The sequence below is a fragment of the Propithecus coquereli genome, unplaced genomic scaffold (genome assembly GCF_000956105.1).
Source record: "Propithecus coquereli isolate 6110/MARCELLA unplaced genomic scaffold, Pcoq_1.0 Scaffold3, whole genome shotgun sequence".
In the NCBI taxonomy this organism is placed as follows: Eukaryota; Metazoa; Chordata; class Mammalia; order Primates; family Indriidae; genus Propithecus; species Propithecus coquereli.
This window is the reverse complement of record NW_012148618.1, coordinates 13,527,758-13,546,835: the sequence shown is the minus strand read 5'-3', so window position 1 is coordinate 13,546,835 and position 19,078 is coordinate 13,527,758. Positions and strand designations below refer to the sequence as shown.

Below are 19,078 nucleotides of genomic sequence, written 5' to 3'. Positions count from 1 at the left end.
CTGAAAAATATTATAGATATCTGAAATAACAAACTGGATGGACTTAATAATAGAATGTAGATGACAGAGGAAAGGATCCATGAAATTAAAGATTAATAGAAATTATTCAATATGAAGAACAGAGAAAGAGTGACAGGGAAAAAGAGACAGATCCTCAGTGACTTGAGGGCAATATAAAAAAAAAAAAACCACACATGTAATTGGAATCCTAGAAAGAGAAAAAAAAGAATGGGGAAGATAAAAATATTTGAAAAAAATATAATGGCTGAAAATTGCCCAAATTTGGTGAAAGGCATAAATTGGTAAATTCAGTGAGCTCAGCAAATGCCAAGAAGGATAAAACAAGAAAATCGCACAAACCCCAGGAGTTTAAAGATAAAAATATGGCTGGGTACTGCATAGTCAAACTGCTGAAAGCAAAAAATAAAAGGAAAAATCTGGAAGCAGCCTTTTAAAACAATACATTACATATGTAGGGACAATTGTGTTCACCACTGACTAATCATTAGAAGCATTGGAGGCCAGAAGAGAATAGAGAATTTTTCAAGTGCCGAAAGAAAAATCTGTCAACCCAGAATTTCAGATTTAGAAGAATAGCCTTCAAAAAGGAAGGCGAAATAAAGATACTGTCTGGGAATTCGTTGCTCACAGATCTGCACTACAAAATATGCCAAAAGAAGTTCTTCAAGCTGAAGACAAAGGATACCAAATGGAAATTTGGATTTTCAGAAAAGAATGAAGATTAGAAATGGTAAAAAAGCTTGGCGGGGTGGCTCACACCTATTATCTCAGCACTTTAGGAGGCTGAGGTGGGAGAATTGCTTGAGGCCAGGAGTTCCAGACCAGCCTGGGCAATATAGTCAGACCCTGACTGTACAAAAAAAAAAAAAAATTAGCTGGGTGTGGTGGTGTGCGCCCGTAGTCCCAGCTATTCGGAAGGCTGAGGCAGGAGAATCCCTTGAGGTCAGGAATTTAAGGCTGCAGTGACCTATGATTAGGCCACTGTATTCCTGCCTGGATGACAAAGTAAGACCCTCTCTCTAAAAAAAAAAGAAAAGAAATGGTAAAGGGACGGATATAAAAAATGGCTTTTTTCTTCATTTCTTGAAAATACATATGACTGTTTATAGCCACACACAAAAACATCATCTTGTAGAATATTGTAGATATAAAGCATACACCATAAAGTATGGGATGAGAAGTGGGGGTAAATGGACCTATATAGTTGCAAGGTTTTTACATGTTACTTGAAATGGTACATTATTAATACTTAGTTTGGTGTAAAATGTAAAGATGCATGTTGTAATTCCTGGAGCAACCACTAGGGGGAAATAATGCAAAGAAATGTTGCTAAAAAAACTAGAATAAATTGAATAATTCAAAAGAAGACAGAAACAGATATAGCTGAAAAATAGAGGAGTTAAAATAGTAAAATGGTAAAGCTAACCCAACCATATTAATAATTTCATTTAATGGAATGCACACTGATTCAGTGCTTAAAGACAGATTGGCTCAAAGTAAATGAATAAATGCATGGAAAAAGATATACCATGTAAATAGTAAGTGTAAGAAGTCTGAAGTGGCTATGTTCGTATAAGATAAAGTAGCCTTCAAGATAAAGAGTATTGCCATGGTTAAAGGGATCATTTCATAATGATAAAGAGGTCAATTCATCAGGAATCCGTAATTATAAATATGTGCCTGATACTAGAGCTTCAAAATACATTAAGCAAAAATTGATACAGCTAAAGGAAGAAATAGTTCGCTAGAGATTTGAACATTCTCTAAACAACTGATGATAACGAAAAATTCAGTATAGATGAATTTTACATAACAACTGCAGGATACTTTTTTCCCCCCAAGTGAACATGATAGACCAGATGCTGGGCTGTAAGTCTCAATAAATTTGAAAGGATTAAAATCATGCAGCATATATTCTTTGACTATAATGGGATTAAGTTAGAAACCAAGATATTTAGAAAAGCCACAAATATTTGGAAATTCAATGAAACTTCTAAATAATCTGAGTCAAAGAAGAAATCACCAGGGAAGTTAGAAAGTATTTTGAACTGAATGATAATGAAAATACAATGTCAAAATCTGTGGGATAGCTGTCACAGCCAAAGGAGAAATGATGACTAAATGTAATGTGATGTCCTGGATGATGTGCTGGAAGAGAAAAAAAGATACTAGGTAAAAAATGAGGACATCTGAATAAACTATGGCTTTAAGTTAATAATGTGTCAATATTGGCTTGTTAATTGTGACAGATGTAACATAGTATAATGTAAGATGTTAATATGGGAAGTTGTATGTGGGGTATATTGGAACTCCACTATCTTTGTAACTTTTCTGTAAATCTGAAAATAAAACTATTCTAAAATAAAAAGTTTATTAAAAAGTACTAAACAGAATTGTGGGATGCAACTAAAGCAGTGCTTACAGGGAAGTTTATAGCTTTAAACACATTTATTAGAAAAAAGATTTAAAGACAGTGACCTAAAGTTCTACCTTAAGAAGCTAGTAAATGAAGAACGAAATAGACAAAAAGTAGGTAGAAGGAAAGAAATAATAAAGACAACAGGAGAAATCAATGAAATAGTAAAAGACAAACAATATACAAAATTTGCACTGTTGGTTCTTTGGAAAGATCAATACTGACAAACCCATAGATTGATGAAGAAAAATATAGTTGACCTTTGAAAAACTTGGGGGTTAGGGATGCTGATTATCCCAATGCAGTTGAAAATCAGTATATAACTTTTGACTTCCCCAAAACTTTACTAATAGCCTATTGTGGGCTTACTGATAACATAAACAACTGATTAACACGTATTTTGTATGTTAAATGTATTATATACTATATTCTGACAATAAAGTAAGCTTGAGAATTTTATGTTAAGAAAATCATAAGGAAGAGAAAATATATAGTTGACCCTTGAATAACTCAACTTTGAGCTCTGTAGGTCCACTTTTACCCAGATTTTCTTTTGCTTCTACCACCCCTGAGACAACAAGACCAACCCCCGCAACTCACTGTGAAGACAATGAAGATAAAGACCTTTGTGATGATCTACATTGCTTAGCGAATAATAAATGTTTTCTTTTTATACAAATTGATGGAGATTATTAAACATACTCTTTATCAACAAGATGAGTGGAGAACAGCTTTTTGAGAAGAATATTGGGCAGTCAGCTAGGCTCATTCATTAGCTTGTAATGATCATAATTCATGTCACAGAACTTCTTTTTAATTATTTTCAAAAAATTATTTTTTTAGAGATGGGATCTCTGTTGCCCAGTCTGGAGTGCAGTGGCTGATCACAGCTCACTGCAGCCTCCAACTCCTGGGCTCAAGTGATCCTCCTGCCTCAGTCTCCCGAGTAGCTAGGACTGCAGGTGCACACCACCATGCCCTGCTCATTTTTAAATTTTTTGTAGAGATGGATGTTGCTATGTTGGTCAGGCTAGTCTTGAATTACTGGCCTCAAGCCATCCTCCCACCTTAGCCTCCCAAAGTGCTGGGATTATAGACCTGAGCCACTGCGCCTGGCCATGTTACAGAATTTTAAATTACGGTGTGAACCTTTGGGGTTGCTTTGGGAAAAATATATAAATGATGGATACTGTTAAATACAAGGGTACAAACTTTCAACTATTAAATAAATGCAACAAGCTGCCCAGTTATACTTTTAAAATAGTGTTCGTGTAAGTTGTCTTTGGGCTTATGACTTACTCTGTTATAACTTTTGCTAGTATTTTATTTACTGGTTAGGGTCAATGTTATAACCCACCTTATTTTGGGGTTATTTTTCCTTCTAGGGCGTAATGCTTGCCAAGTTCCAGAATTGAGTAAGGAATTGGAAACTGACACTAGTTATAATACTGAATTAAAGAATCAGACCATGCTCTGCCCTGTCCGTTTCCTTGTCTGGTGGTGGATGACTCGGTGACTAAGTATGAGAGTCTGAAAGAAAAGAATCAGACATGATAGGATTTTACCTAAGGAGAATGATAATTGTATTGACAGAATACTAGTAATTAGGATGTTGAGAAAAAGTATTTATTATAGAGTTTTTAAGATATTAGGTTTAAGAAATATCACAGATGTTTCTCATAGTTATTTGGAGAAAAGTTGAAAGATTTCGTGGTGGATGTATTTTATTAATATGGGGGAGCTGTAAAGTGGTTAAAGTGAGGATAGCAGTTGTTTTGAGTTGCTTATTTACTTGTATTTTGTAACTTCCCAGTCACCATGGTTGAGATCATAGAATTGGATGGCTTGCATTTCCTTGTCTCCTAATCTTTGCCAAGCCCTTTAAAGAGAGCATTGGTTCCCATCTGGAAGGCTGTGAGCTAGTTTCAGTTATTTCGGAAAGCTTAATGGAATTTATGTATTTACCCAATTTAAGGAGGTACAAATTGAAGTTCCTTTGGCTGGAATCATAGCAACTCAGTGTTTCAATACTAGAGCTCCCATATTGATTGAATATTTTGCTAGCAGTTACGCTTTTTGATATTTTAAGAAAGTAAAAGTGAATATACTTCATACTTGCAGATTAGAAACATGGAGCATTCATATGATTATAGAGGCTTAGGGAAAAAAAAGAAAAACATGGGGCTTGTGAAAAGAAAAATAAAAAGGGAGTCTTTGGTTGAAAAGTTGATATAGAATATTTTTATTATACTGTATGGCTTTATCAGTTTACTAGGGGTTTATGTCTTTGGCTTGGTGAAATAGAAATACAGTTTGTATTTTAGTGCTTAGTTCTGAGAGAGTTCTAATTGAGAGTGCTTAGTTCTGAGTAATATATAAAAACTCCTGCTGTTGTTTATGCCAGAAAGTCACACTTTTTATTGACTTTATTGCTTCTAAGTTTCTTTTTTTCCTGTTTTGGTTTGATGGTTAATAACTTGAAGCAGAATTTAAAACATTCCTGGACATATTTTCTTCACCAGTTTCCCCAGCCCTTAGAATAGTACTTGATGTTCAGTAAACGATTGTTGAATGAAACTGACAAAATAATGCGTGTAGGTAGTAAAGTTGAAGTAAATGTTGAGATATAAGGGAATTAAAAGAATAAGTATGCTATAATACTCAGCAATAGAGTGATTTATATTAGAGATTTAGGGGATTGTTAGTAATACTGAAAATATCAATATCCATAAAGGTATATTTTTTGTTTTGTTAACTAATTGACATTTAGCTTTCTCAAGTGTCCAGATTTTTAACCTGTAATCTTATTTTGATGTGTTAAACTTTATTAAATAATTTAGGCATTTAGCGGTGTTGTGAAATGGATTGCAATAGCAAGAAAACCAGGAGTGCAGAATCTTAGGCCTCTTTTAATTGTCCTTGTGACCTATTGTCTACGAGTTAAAGATTAAACTAGGGTAGCTTATCACCTCATTATGTCACAGGTTTAAAATCTCCTAAGGAATGAACCCCAGGTGAGGAAACAGATATAGCTATTAGAGCCTGATGTTACGATGGTGTAGAGGGAAAAACTCTTGCTTGGGGAATGAATTTAAAATTTCATGTAGTGCATCTCTAGGAGAGACTGAAGAGGAAAATATGCTAGTGCTAGAGGATTGTAAAATAGAAAACCTTTGAGTCTTACTCCAGACCCCAGTGTTTACCCAGCTGTCTCTCACATTTACTTGGATTTCTAACCCAGTTTGTAATTCCATTTGGAATAATTCAATAAACTCTTACGGATTGATTATGATATGCCAGACACTGTTCTAAATGCTAGAACTATACTAGTGAGCAGAATATACAAAGTCCCTGTTCTCAAGAAACTTAAATTTTAATTGGGAGAAGATGGAGCATAACAAATACATACTATGACAGGTAGTAAAAGGTGTTTGTTTTAGATATGTCTGTCACTGGCTTCATAACAAACTGTTCCAAAATTTACTCACTTAAAACAACTATTTTATTGTTTCTCACAATTCTGTGGGTTTTAAAAGGCTTATCTGGATGTTCATCTATTGGTCTCACTTGGGGTCTCATTGGAGTGGCTGGACCTGGAACCCCCAAGATGACTCACTCATATGGCTGTCAGTTGGTCCTGGTGGTGGTTTGGGTGCTCAGTTGGGGCCTCAGTTCTTTTCCATTTGGCCTTTCCCTGTGGCTTCAGCTTCTCACAGCATGGTGGCGGAGTTCCATGAGGGAGTGAAACAAGCAGGCAGAGGCAGAAGGTGCAGATTTTGAAAGTCCAGCCTCGGAAATTATACAGCTTCACTTCTACCACATTTTATTGATCAAAATATTAAATAGTTCTTGTGAGGGGAAACGGACTTCTGCTTTTTGACGGGTAGTAGCAAGAACCTATTGCAGAAGAGCACATGGGGTAGGAGATACTGTTAAGGCCTTGTGTGGAAACACCATCTACCACAGTGCCTAAAAAAAAATTAAGCAGGCTAATACGGGAATAGAGGAAGTGGGCGGAGGTGTGCGTTAGAAAGTATAGTATTAATATAGCTGGTTAGGAAGGCCTCCCCGATGAAGCAACATTTTAGATACTGATAGAAATGAGAGAGTGAACCATCAGAACCCTAGGAACATCTTAGGGAAGAATATTCCAAGCAGAGAGAACAGGAAATATAGACACCCTAAAGCGGGAGACTCTGTGGTGTGATCAAGGAATCGCAAGGAGGGCACTGTGACTGGAATGGAATAATAGAGGGAAAGTGGTAGGGCACGAAGTCAGAGAGGAAGTGAGAAACAGATTTTGTAGCCATGGCAAGCACTTTGGGTTTTCTGTGAGTGAGATGGGAAGCCATTGGAAAATTCTGACCAGAGGAATTACATATAGGTTCAATATCCCTTATCTGAAATGCTTGGGACCAGAAGTGTTGTGGATTTCAAATTTTTTCAGATTTTGGAATATTTGCATTACACTTACGGGCTAAAACATCTCAAATTCAAAAATCAAAAATGCTCCAATGAGTATTTCTTTTGAATGTCATGTTTTTGATCAGAAAGTTTCAGATTACTCTAGGAGGCCGAGGCGGGAGGATCACTTGAGCTCAGGAGTTTGAGACCAGCCTGAGCAAGAAGGATACCCAGTCTCTACAAAACATAGAAAAATTAGCCAGATGTGGCGGTACACGCCTGTAGTCCCAGCTACTCAGGAGGCTGAGGCAGGAGGATCGCTTGAACCCAGGAATTTGAAATTTCAGTGAGCTATGATGACGCCATTGCACTCTAGCCTGGATCACAGAGTGAGACCCTTTCTCAAAAAAAAAAAAAAAAGTTTCAGATTTTGGAACATTTCAGATTTTCAGATTTAGGATGTACAAACTGTCTAACTTAAATTTTGAAAGAATCCTTGTCTGAGAATCTTTGGCTACTGTTTGTAGAATAGACTGTAAGGACAAGAGTAAGAGCAGGGAGTCAAGTCAGTAGGGTAATGAATGGCATGTGAGAGATTACAGGATGTACTAGGTGTCGAGAAGTGGTTGGAATTTGGATATATTTCAAGGTAGGATTGACAGAATTTGCTTATAAGGGTGGATATGGGGTGAGAAAGAGGGATCAAGGGTGACTCTCAGTTTTTGCACTAGGCACCTGGAAAATTGGAATTTCCACTTATCGAGATGGAAAGACTGGGGGAGGAGCAGGGTGGAGGTGAGGAAGGTACAAGACTTATAATTTTGTCTAGGTTAAGGTGAATTTAAGAAGATATTGGGGGAAAGGGTTACTAAATATTACTTCCTCATTGCAGGTGTGACGTTGAATGCTTCAGATCTGGTCACTATGGTACGAGAACGAAAATGCATATTGTGCCACATTGTGTACGGCTCAAAAAAGGTAATAATGGAAGAGAGAATCTGAGGCTTTATGACTCATTTTTAAAGAGACATATGTTATTAATAGATGGGTAAAAGCATTTAACAATGTCTTATTTATGCTTCTTTCCTAGACAATAGTCTCATTCCACCGGTTTCTTTCATATTACAGCCTCATAAAAGCCTACTGGCTTTATGTATTATTTAATATTAAACTTCTATCCAGAATTTGAGGGTACTCAAAAGTAGATGATATAGAGAAATTTAGTTAGTAACCAGTTAGAAAATACCTTCAAAGTCAGATGTTACTTGAGGTTATACTGTCTTCTGAAGTTTTAGAGTCACGTACTTTCTCATCAGCTAAAAGATACAGCGTTTATTGTGTGTGCCTGCATTCTGTTCATGCCTATGCTTGGCAGCACATCAGAGATGGTATTATCAATATTCTAGGTGTCCACAAGGTGGGGATGTTGCTCAAAGAAAAACAGACCTTGTTATGAACTGAGTTCACCTATTCCTTAGGGAAGTTGGCCATAATTTGTCTCACTTTTTGCCTTCTCTTGCCTTTATCATTTGCTTGCATAGTAGCACTGCTAGCTTAAATACTGAGGAATTTATTCTATATGCTTTTAAGATGTTCTTTATTGTCACTGGCAATTCAGAGAACCTGGAAATCATGGGCTGGGTTAGCCAGGGAAGTCTGAGTGGAAGTAGTGAACTCTGAAAGATGTCTAGGAGTAAGATGGTTTAAGAGAAATGAGGAAGAGAGATTTTAAGTAGGAGAATAACATGTATAGAGACACAGAGGTGGGTTCAAGGAGTTGGTAAGAAGGCTCATCTGATTAAAACAGTTTTGTCTAGGGAATAGCAGGACTATAATTTGTAAATTAAGTGAAGACAGTTGATGATGTTGAATGCCGGATTGAGGGGTCGATTATGATCCATCCAGTAGGCTGGGGTGGAGAATTGTTTTTTGTTATTTAGGATTTCTGTTAGTGATGGAAAAAATGAGATTTTAAAATCATGTTTAATAATATACTTGCTACCTTTCACAGAAGTAAAAGAACTGCTCATCTAGTTTTAAAAATTTAGATGAGAGTTTATGTAAATTGTCAGTAAGTCAAAATTCCTTATGAGTACTTTCGGGTCGGAGGGAGATGGAACGAAGGTGTGCTATGGATAGTACGATGCTCAGAGAGGTGATATCAGATTTTCATGGAGTAGCAGCCCTATCTTGTGATGTCATAATTTTGCCATATTAAATCTTTTGGCATTTCTTCTACTCTGGTTTAAAACATGTTTTCATTTCTTCACATTTTTTTCCATGATCATAATGAAGTTAAATCAAGGACTGCAGTTACACGCTCCTGCCTTAGGGAAAGCCAATTATAGTAGGTTTTTAAGCAAGAGAATGGCCTGCTTTCAGTGAGCAATATGGTTTAAGAAAATAACGGAATGGGTTAGTTGGAAGGGATAACTCTGATACTTATTTTTAGGTAGACTCTGAACAATTTATGTTGAAGCAGTGCTTTCCTCTAGTTTCCCAAACTAGTGTAACCCTGGTCTCTCCGAATACACTGTGGAGGAGAAGAGGTTCTAAGGGAGTTGAGTATGGGAAAAAGCTGCATACTACATCCCTGAGTATCCTGATGCTCATTAACTTATAAAAGACTGAGAAACCTTGGAGTTAAGAAATACATATTTCTTTGTATTACTCAATGTTTTCTAAATTTGTTCAATCATGAAATCTGCTCGCCCCTCCCTTTAAAAACATAATATTGATTAATATGCAAAGAACTAAATAGAAGCCTGGTATCTGAGAAGGTACGTATTTGGGGCTATTACCTTAATCCGATGCCTGTGGATCTTTTCTAATTATTTTGAAAGCTCGGTTGTCTCACTATTTTCATTCATTCCTTGGAGCAGGATGGGGAAAGATTTTGCACGTAAACTTAGATTAGTGAGGTATTTTAGAAAATAAAAAATCACATTTAAACTGATCGTGAATAATATTTTTATAGTAAATAGAATTTAGAATTGGTATTTATATCAGAGAGAATAATCCATTTCAGAGAGTACTGTTTTGGTCAGGAATGGTTTCACTGCAAGGAACAGAACCCACTTAAATTTAGCTCAAGAAAGGGGGATTTGGCATATGGATAAGAATCTAAATCAAGGGAAGATTGCCCAACAGGAAGCATAGGGACTTGAGAAGGTGTTGTATATTCATGGATTGTTTCATTCTATATTCTGTCACTAACTTGACTCAGTTTTCAGCTGTGAAAGTGTTAGTTCTCATTAGTGGCCAGTTTTAGGTAGAAGGGGTCATATGTGAAGCTACTCTCTCCGTTTGAAGCATTAGTGTAGAGAGGAAGGAAATGATGGTCATTTTTAGTAAAGTTGCCATTTAAAGGAAGTGTTTTGAATCACAACGATGTTTATCACACAGTAGTAGATAAAGTCATAATGGGTTATTCTGTACTGTTTTGATAAATGCACTGTATATAATGAACAGTCTCAATGCACTAGATGCTTACAGTGTGACAATGTCTGAAACATTGACTTTGATGTCAGACCTGTTTGGGTTTGACCCACACTTTGACTACTTGATTATCACTCTGAGAGGGCAAGACTGAATATTTTCACACTTCTGCTTTCAGTGCTTAGTTCTGTATTTGGCACATAATAAGCACTTGATAAATATTTGGTGAATGAATGAGTTAACTTCTCTGCATCCTTGTGTCCTTATGAAGTTAATATAATAATACTCCCTAAGCAGTATTTTGAGGTTCAAGTGGGAAAATGTTTGAGGCACTTAACATGGGGCACAGTAAATGGCAACAGTCACAGTTATAGTAGCCCTTTATTATTATATATGTAAATAGCCATTTTCTAACTATGGCATGCTGCCTATATATACTTTGGAGTGACAAAGGGATGGACATTTACAGCTTGTTTGAGTTGTGTGCGTGCATGTACACACATGCTTGCATGTTTTTAAGTGGCAGCTTTTCTACATACTTTCTTCCCACTAAGGGTGGGATGAGGAGATGGGGGGAACCTAGTAAATGTTCAAACTTTTCATTAGAACCAAACAAATCAGTTAGGGAAGTGGGCAGTGAGGGTAAAGGAATGATGTGCTATGTTCAAAGTATTTTTTAAAATTTTCTGATCTGCCATAGAGGGGCTTTGTTATTAATACACTTGTAACTCGATCTAAATTGACGTATTCATCTATATTCATTCAACAAATGCTTTTTGACAACTATATGCCAGGCCCTGGCCAAGTTACGGGTAAAAGTTGTAGCTTACTCTTGAGAAACTTTCAGTTGAGTAGGGAAAGAGAGTGTGGATAAAAGTAGCCAAATAGTTGAAAAGTTAAGAGATTTGAGAGTTTTTTAAAAAATAAACTTCAGTAAATTCTTTATATTGGGATAGAATTTAACCTACTTAGTTTATTCTTAAATCTTTTGCCTCCTAAAGACAATACTTTCTAACATTTTTGGAAAGCCACTTAAATATGTCTTCCTAAGAATACCTTTTATTTAAAAATGAAATATATTGAAAACATAGCCAAAGAATTATTTAATAAGGAACTGATTTTAGTGTTGAACTGAGAAGAGTAACCACAAAAAACATTTGACACAAAGTGTTTCTGCCCCAATTGTTGATTGAATAGGAACAGAGGAACTTTTTTCAAGGTATTCCCCCTTAGTTTAATCTGCTTTCTTTAATTTTGAAGGAGATGGACGAACACATGCGGAGCATGTTGCATCACAGGGAGCTTGAAAACCTGAAGGGCAGGTATGGGAACGGCTCTATTCCATACATTTGTGGATGTGGGGGGATCTGAGTGCTCATGGTGCCTGGTTAGCTTATTCTGTGTGATCCATCATAAACGAATGTTGTCTTACCACGGCATAGAACAATCTCTTATAATTAATAACAAATACAGTAGACTTGGGCATCGAAAACGGATAAACCCTGATATCTTTGTGCATCTCAAATGTGTAGAATACGCAGTAGCTCTAGCAAGTAGATTACAACAAAGGTGAGTTGGGATGAGCTAGCTCTCATTAGTAAGCATTCTCATTCCTACACACCAGCCTTGCAACTAGGACATTTCATATTTTTGCTTCAGCAGTGTTACAAATTATTGCATGCCATAAACGTTGAGTGTTGCTGGAATTGTCTGAGAATTCCAAAGTCTGCTAAATAGCACTAAATCTCATTGGTGTGAATGAAATCAAAGTACAAACCTTAAACGTATTTAAGAATGCTATTCTGTGAGTTAAAGCTTGAGATGTTCAAGGAAAGAAAATCTAGTAAGTAAGCACCTTCAAAAAATAAAATATGGCATACGGGTATATTCCAGGTCTTTTTGTCCATCTTTGTTAACTTTTTTGATGTTTTTGACTTCTATAAATTTGAAGTTTAGAGACCGAATAGATGGAGAAACATTGGGAACCTGAGAAATATGAATTATATCTTATTCCATGAATAATTAGTTACAAGTTTTGATTAAGCCTCCAACCTAGATCATTTTAAATTATTTGTATTTTAAGTCCTACAGTTTTAGATTGTGTGGGCAAATTAATGCGTTATTAAACTTTCAGTATCTCTTTAGCCTATTAGTGGAATTTTTCCATGTCCCTAGTCCCTTTACTGTGGAAAGGTTAGGTCTTAGGAGCAATATAAGAGAGAGTTTCATTCAGATTTAATATGGGGAGTCCTTATCATAATACCTTGAATATATATGCTGTCTAACTTGTTGCCATTGAAAACCTATGAAATCCAGTCAACTTTTGATTATCTATATGGATTATTTTAATTATTTAAAAATCCCATTTTCAGCAGACCTCCTTCTGGCATTCACCTGATTATTGGCTACTTACCTGCCACCTGCCCCATACGTACTATATTATAAAATCAAACAAAACAAATGAGGTCAGTAGACCTAGTCAGTAGGAGAGAAGCCCATTGCATTCCAGGATTAATCCCTTATTAATTCAGAGATCACTAATCAGCCATTTAAAACATTTTAAAGTTTGATTACATATAATTCAATACTGAATCCTAAAAGGTAAAAGAAAATAAAAGTATTCTCCCTCAACCCCTCCTAAATCCTACTCCCCTCTTAGAGGAGAGTCAACAGTTTGTTGTATATCCTACCCAGAGCTCTTTCTGTATATTTGCATATATGCATACACATTTTGTTTTGGCTTATTAACATAACTGAACCACATTGCTATATATGTATTGTTCTGTAACTTGTTTCTTCCCCATTCCCAACCTAACTGTGCCTTGGATATTTTATCTACCACATTCAATTATTTGGAGCACAGTTTCTTTCTTAGGAAGAAAACATAAAAAGCCACTCTGAGCTGTCAGTATAAATGTCAACTTTAGCACCCAAAATCATTTTATGTAGAGGAGAGCACTTTAGCACTTATTTACTCAGATATAGTGCTAACAAGTTTTATATAGTTTCCTGGCCTGTAACAAATTGTAAGGGAGAAGGCAGGCAGGTAGCAAGAAACAACAGCTTACAAAACTATTAAAACCCGTAAAAATCTCAAAAATCATTTACTGACTTGTAGCATTTACTGTAAGGACAGTCATCACCAGTTTGTACCATAGGTACAAAATAGTTATCAGTCATTATTCCTTTTACTTATTAGTTTGTGATTATTTCCTCTGGATTTCACGTTTAATTACTGGCTTTCTGGTGTTCAGACTTTCTGTTTCTCTTTATAGTTGTTATTTACAATTTTTGGTTGTGATCGATTTAGTTAAGAACTATAAAATGCACATCTTTTTAAGGTTTTGGATGCAAACTTGAATGAGAAGTTGAATGAGAAGTAAGAAAGTGGTCCTATTTGGTTCACAGCTCTGGACCTGTGGAACGTTTCTCTGTTTTTTCCTAATACGCTTGTTCAGATGCATGGGCTGTGAGTAGTATCTCCACATAGAGGCTATTAAAAAGGCACAAACCTTTATTTATCAAGCAGCTGTTGTCGTGTAGTTAGAGCAAGCTTTATAAAGAAAAGCTTATGGAGAGAATATCTTAAGACTTTGTCTTTCACACATGAGAGGAAATTGTGTGGTAACAGGATGAAGCTAATTTAGGCCTGCCTTTAAATGCCCTGAAGAAAATTATTACCTTTATTGGCCAAGAAGCAAAGAAGTAATTATTTTATGTATTTATGCAAAGTAGTAAGCATTTTAACAGGTAATTGATAAAGCATTGGAAAGTAGCATTGCTAAAATATTATTTAATTTGCTATTAACTTGTAAAAATGTGGTTTCCTAAACCCCATGTGTGGAAGCATGAATGCCTGTTGTATATAAAATAGGTAATATGGTTATCTTCCAGGCACGCATGAATTTTCAGAAGATGTGATTTTTACTACCCTGATCTTTATCTCTATGCAAATGTGGATTTTCTCTTTTCAAAGTTTCTTGTAAGGTTTCTTTCTCTTTTTTTTAAACTAGATGTCATTTGCAAGAAAAACATTAGGGATTTCTGTTTTTTTTTTTTTGAAAAATCATTTTTAGTATTTACTTTCATGGTGCGTTATTTATTACCAGTACTCTTCAGGGGAGGGTCTTTGATTGTGTTTCTCTATCAAATAACTGGAACTATGGTAATATTCTTTCTCACAAGGAAAGCAAAATGTTTTTAAAAATTTGTGTTTGAATTTCTGTTAAGTATCCAACATATGTTTGTGCTTTGGGGTTACAAAATGTGTGGGTTTATGATTATGGATGTTTATTTTTAACAGTTAAATTCTGCCTACTTTATGCTACATTCTTTAATATTTTTAAATAGTCAATGTGGCTTTCTAGTTGTGTCTTTAAAGAGAGAGGGTTTTTGATGATTTAAACGTGAGAAAAATTCTCTGCATTTTAGAAATAGGGGTAAAATCAGGGCTTTTATTTAAAAATACCTTGTACTAAAAGTTTCCAATTAAGTGATGTCCCTACTGCAATATACAGTTAAGCATTCTACACTTTTTAGGTAGAAAAGTAGACTAAAATATTTTCCATAGTTTTAGAGAGTTTTAAGACACAAAGATTTTCTGACTGGAAAATTCAGTTGATTTAAATATTTATAGTGTAAATTAGGTATTCTGGGTTTGTTATAGATTGTTCTGATGCTGCCCATTATGGGTAGATTTATATTTATATATTAACTTCTTTCTGTGTTGCTGTGAGAAACAAGTTAACATTCACTTGGAATGAGCTCCCATCAATTTAATTGCTTGAGAGAAGCGTGTGTCTATCCCTGGTAAACTGGAAAAATTTGAGGATTATTCTTCTTTAAATATACAAATGTAGTAAGGACAGTTGAAAACTATCAGTGAAAATAATGTATTTTAGGATCTGTGGAAGTAGAAGCAAATTGAATATATTCTGGGTAATCAGGTATTAATATTTTTAGGGAACCTGGTCAGAGATCATCAAAATGAATCTTAAATATGTTAGCATTTGAGGTTACAAAGTCAAAAAAAGGTGAAAACTTGTAATTTTCTCAATTTTTCTGAAGCATTCTCCATAATTCTTACAAAGTAAGAAACTTGTTTTTGTACTTATTGGGCATTGAGTGTTTATACTTTGTCACCCTAGACAACAGTGACATATACCTAACATGGTGCCTGGAATTTAGTAATTGTTCAATACGGTTTCTTTCTTTCTTTTATTTTTGAATAAATGTTCAGGTGATCTATATCAGAAACCATTTTCTAGGCAATGAAGTGCTCAGTTTTGAGAGACTCTTCTAGTTAATTGATATAAATTCTGCCCGTATCTTGTTTAGGTATATGTGTGGGGAAGAAGGAGCTGAGATGCACACGCGCTTTTATGTTTTTGTCTGTCCGGCCCTAGACAGCATGTCTTTTTGTGTTGGTTTTTTATAGATTGGCATAGGAAGTGCAAAAATATAACTAGTGTAAACCCAAGACACATGATACAGAGTTAAGCCAATTTGGATTATTGAATGGATACTGCTGTCTTGTAGCCATGGTGTTCAGATGTTTTTCATAAATGACTGCACAGACAGCTGACCTAATCAAAGGATTTTAGGAAGCTAAAAAGCAGTTACACTGTAGACCTGCTATGGCTCTGGACATTGATTCAAGACTTTGGCTTCTTAAGACTGGCCAAGTATGAGATTTACCATTAAGTGTGTACAGTAAAAGAAAATTAAAACAAATCTGCCCAGTTTAACTAAAAACCTGGTTTTGCTTCTCTCTGAACTGCAGCATTTTCTGAAACTTGAGAAAAAACATTTGCTTAGCACAGCTGTTAACTTCCTACAAATGAAATGCTTTCCATTCCCTTTAAAATAAGTCCTTCTTAAGCAGAATGTAGATCACATGTATCATCCAGACCAAAAAAGTTTGCCTGGACTGCTCCTATCATTTGCACCGGTCCGGAATCTTCACATTCCAGGCAGAGCTCCAGCTGTTCCGGTTTAGTTACCCAGTTGGGATTGGTTGCACCGCCTACTCTTTTCTCCACCCCTTAACTTTCACTGGAAGAAAGCTGTAGACTGGAGATTAAATGTAAGTGCTGTCACCAGGCTTTCTGAGTGCAGCTGGCACCATGGGTGTGCTCCAGAGCAACTTGTGTTTGCTCTGAGCCCCCTGCCCTGCCTCCCCTTTCACCATGTTTCCTCTGGCAAGATTTTAAGTACAGCAATTCAAGAAGATTTCTCCTCCTAAACGACATTAATCTGAAGTATATTGCCTCTTGATTGCTGGAAAAGAATCTTAAATTCATTTCAAAAGTAACTTATGAACAAACTTATTAAAAGTGATGAAAGGAGCATTAAAATTGATTAACACTACTTTTTCACTGTGCCAAAGTGTGCAGTGTCTTTCAGAGGAAACCGTAACAGATCTGGTGAGTGTGCCATGCCAGTGGGGAGAATTGAATGTCCCTCATCTCCCTCTTTCCCTAGGGACAGTAGTCATGAGTGCCGAGTGTGCGGGGTCACAGAAGTGGGTCTTTCTGCATATGCAAAGCACATTTCTGGCCAGTTGCACAAAGATAATGTTGATGCCCAGGAAAGAGAAGATGATGGAAAGGGAGAGGAAGAGGAAGACGATTATTTTGACAAGGAACTCGTTCAGTTAATAAAACAAAGGAAAGAACAAAGTCGGTAAGTAAGGATTTTGATTTTTAAAAAAAACCTATCTGTAACACAACATAGTAGAGAATACATTTTACATTTTGTATTTTCAACCCATAACACTTATTAGTTATAAAGTTTAGCATGAGGTTGCTGTCTTATGCATAAAAGGGCAATGGAATGCTTTCTTGAACTACTATACTATCTGCTTTAAGAAATCAAACTCAGGATTGTCCCTACGTGAGCTAGCGACGGCTGTGTATCTGAAATTTTTGCCATGTTGGGAACTATGCTTAGAACTGTTTTTATTGGTAAAGGTATTAGAGTATAAGCTTCATTGAATACATTATGTAATATTTCTTATTGCTAAAAATAACAGCTCTTAGGAAAAAACTTTTTTGCCAGATGTGTTAATACACGGTGTTTCTCCAAATTGGATTTATCTCTTTGTCTTTGTATCCCCAGTGACTATTACAGTGCTTGGTTCTCTCTCTGTGTTTCTGTAAATATTTATTAAATAAATTTACATTTTAAATTTGACAATGTCAGGATCATTTGAGCAATATAAGTTTTCTAGCTTGCACTGCATAATTTATACCTACATTTATACATTCAGGTATTATTAGGTGTGTGTGTTTTTACCTTACTAATTTGTGGTCTAGAGAATTTAATTATTTTTTTTTAATAAATTTTTTTCTATTTTTTAGTAGAGACAGGTTCTCGCTCTTGCTCAGGCTGGTTTCAAGCTCTTGACCTCAAGCGATCCTCCCGCCTCGGCCTCCCACAGTGTGCTAGGATTACAGGAGGGAGCCACCGCTCTCTGCCAATTATAAATTTTTTTTAAAGAGTTTAATAAGATAGAAATTTTCAGATATGAGTGAAATAGAACCACTTATGAGGCGGGATAATTTTTCAAGTCCTAGGACATGATGAGAAACATGTCAAATTCTAAAATAAAAATTTAAAGATCCTTCTTGAATACTAGTTATACCTGGTCTGTACCTCCTTTTTAGCTAGAGGTTTGACTGTAAAAAGGAAGTAGTTTTTACTCTGTATGTTAAAAGTTTTTTGAACAAGTCCCTGAAGGTGACTTTTTTAGTCTTAAAAGGTTGAGCATCCCTAATCTGAAATGCTCCAAAATCCAAAACATTCTAAGCTCCAAATGAATCAAAAGTGGAAAATTCCACATCTGATTTCATTTAATGATTGCACAGAATTATTTAAAATATTGTATAAAAGTTTACCTTCAGGCTATGTGTATAAGGTGTATGTGAAATAAATGAATTTCATATTTAGACTTGCATCCCATCCCCAAAATATCTTGTGTATATGCAAATATTCCAAAATCCAAAAAAATTGAAATCTGAAACACTTCTGGTTCCAAGCATTTCAGATAAGAAACACTCAACCTGTAGCAATATGTTCTTAAATTGTTTAGTTGCTTAGTCCTTCAAATGACATTCTAATTACTTTTGGTATAGGTATAGTTTACTTTTTCCTTTTTTAGGGAGTTGGAGTCTCTAGGAGACTAACTTGTTTTGTTCTTACACACTAGTGCCATTATTAGCTTATCTGTATAAATGATTAAATATTAAGTTTAACAGAGCTTCTCAGAGTAGACATTTGTATCACAGTTATAATTCTTTGAGTCTTCTGATATCCCTCCTTGGTGACCTATGTATAAAATCATCTACTTATTTCTTCATGGGGTTTTTTTCTTTTTTCCTTCATGAGATTTTTAACTTTGATTGTTCTTTCTGGGCTGTGAGTTTAGCTGAATGCTATTATCCCCTGGATCTAGCCAATTCATGATCTAGGAATTGTACTTTGTGAGTGACTTTTTCCCCAGTTCTCCCATTTCTAATCACTTTAGTATAGCTGAGTCAGTGGTCCTCTTGGATGTCAAAAGCATCTAAGAATCAAATTTGCTTAGAATCAAAAGATGAAAGCAGGCCGGGCATGGTGGCTCAGGCCTGTAATCCTAGCACTTTGGGAGGCCGAGGCGGGCAGATCATTTGAGCTCAGGAGTTCGAGACCAGCCTGAGCAACAGCAAGACCCCGTCTCTACTAAAAATATAAAAGAAATTAGCTGGACAACTGAAAATATATAGAAAAAATTAGCCGGGCATGGTGGCACATGCCTGT

The 19,078-nt window shown here is 35.7% G+C and overlaps 1 protein-coding gene across 1 annotated transcript in view; it reads left to right on the top strand.

Annotated features, from left to right (window-relative positions):
• Positions 1-19,078, top strand: part of ZNF106 (zinc finger protein 106) — a 61,995-nt gene that overhangs the window by 12,141 nt on the left and 30,776 nt on the right. Inside the window, exons 2-4 of the mRNA XM_012649330.1 lie at positions 7,734-7,819; positions 11,540-11,601; positions 16,763-16,963. Of these exons, the coding sequence (XP_012504784.1) occupies positions 7,766-7,819; positions 11,540-11,601; positions 16,763-16,963 (317 nt within the window). The 5' untranslated portion in view covers positions 7,734-7,765. The remainder of the gene's footprint in view (positions 1-7,733; positions 7,820-11,539; positions 11,602-16,762; positions 16,964-19,078) is intronic.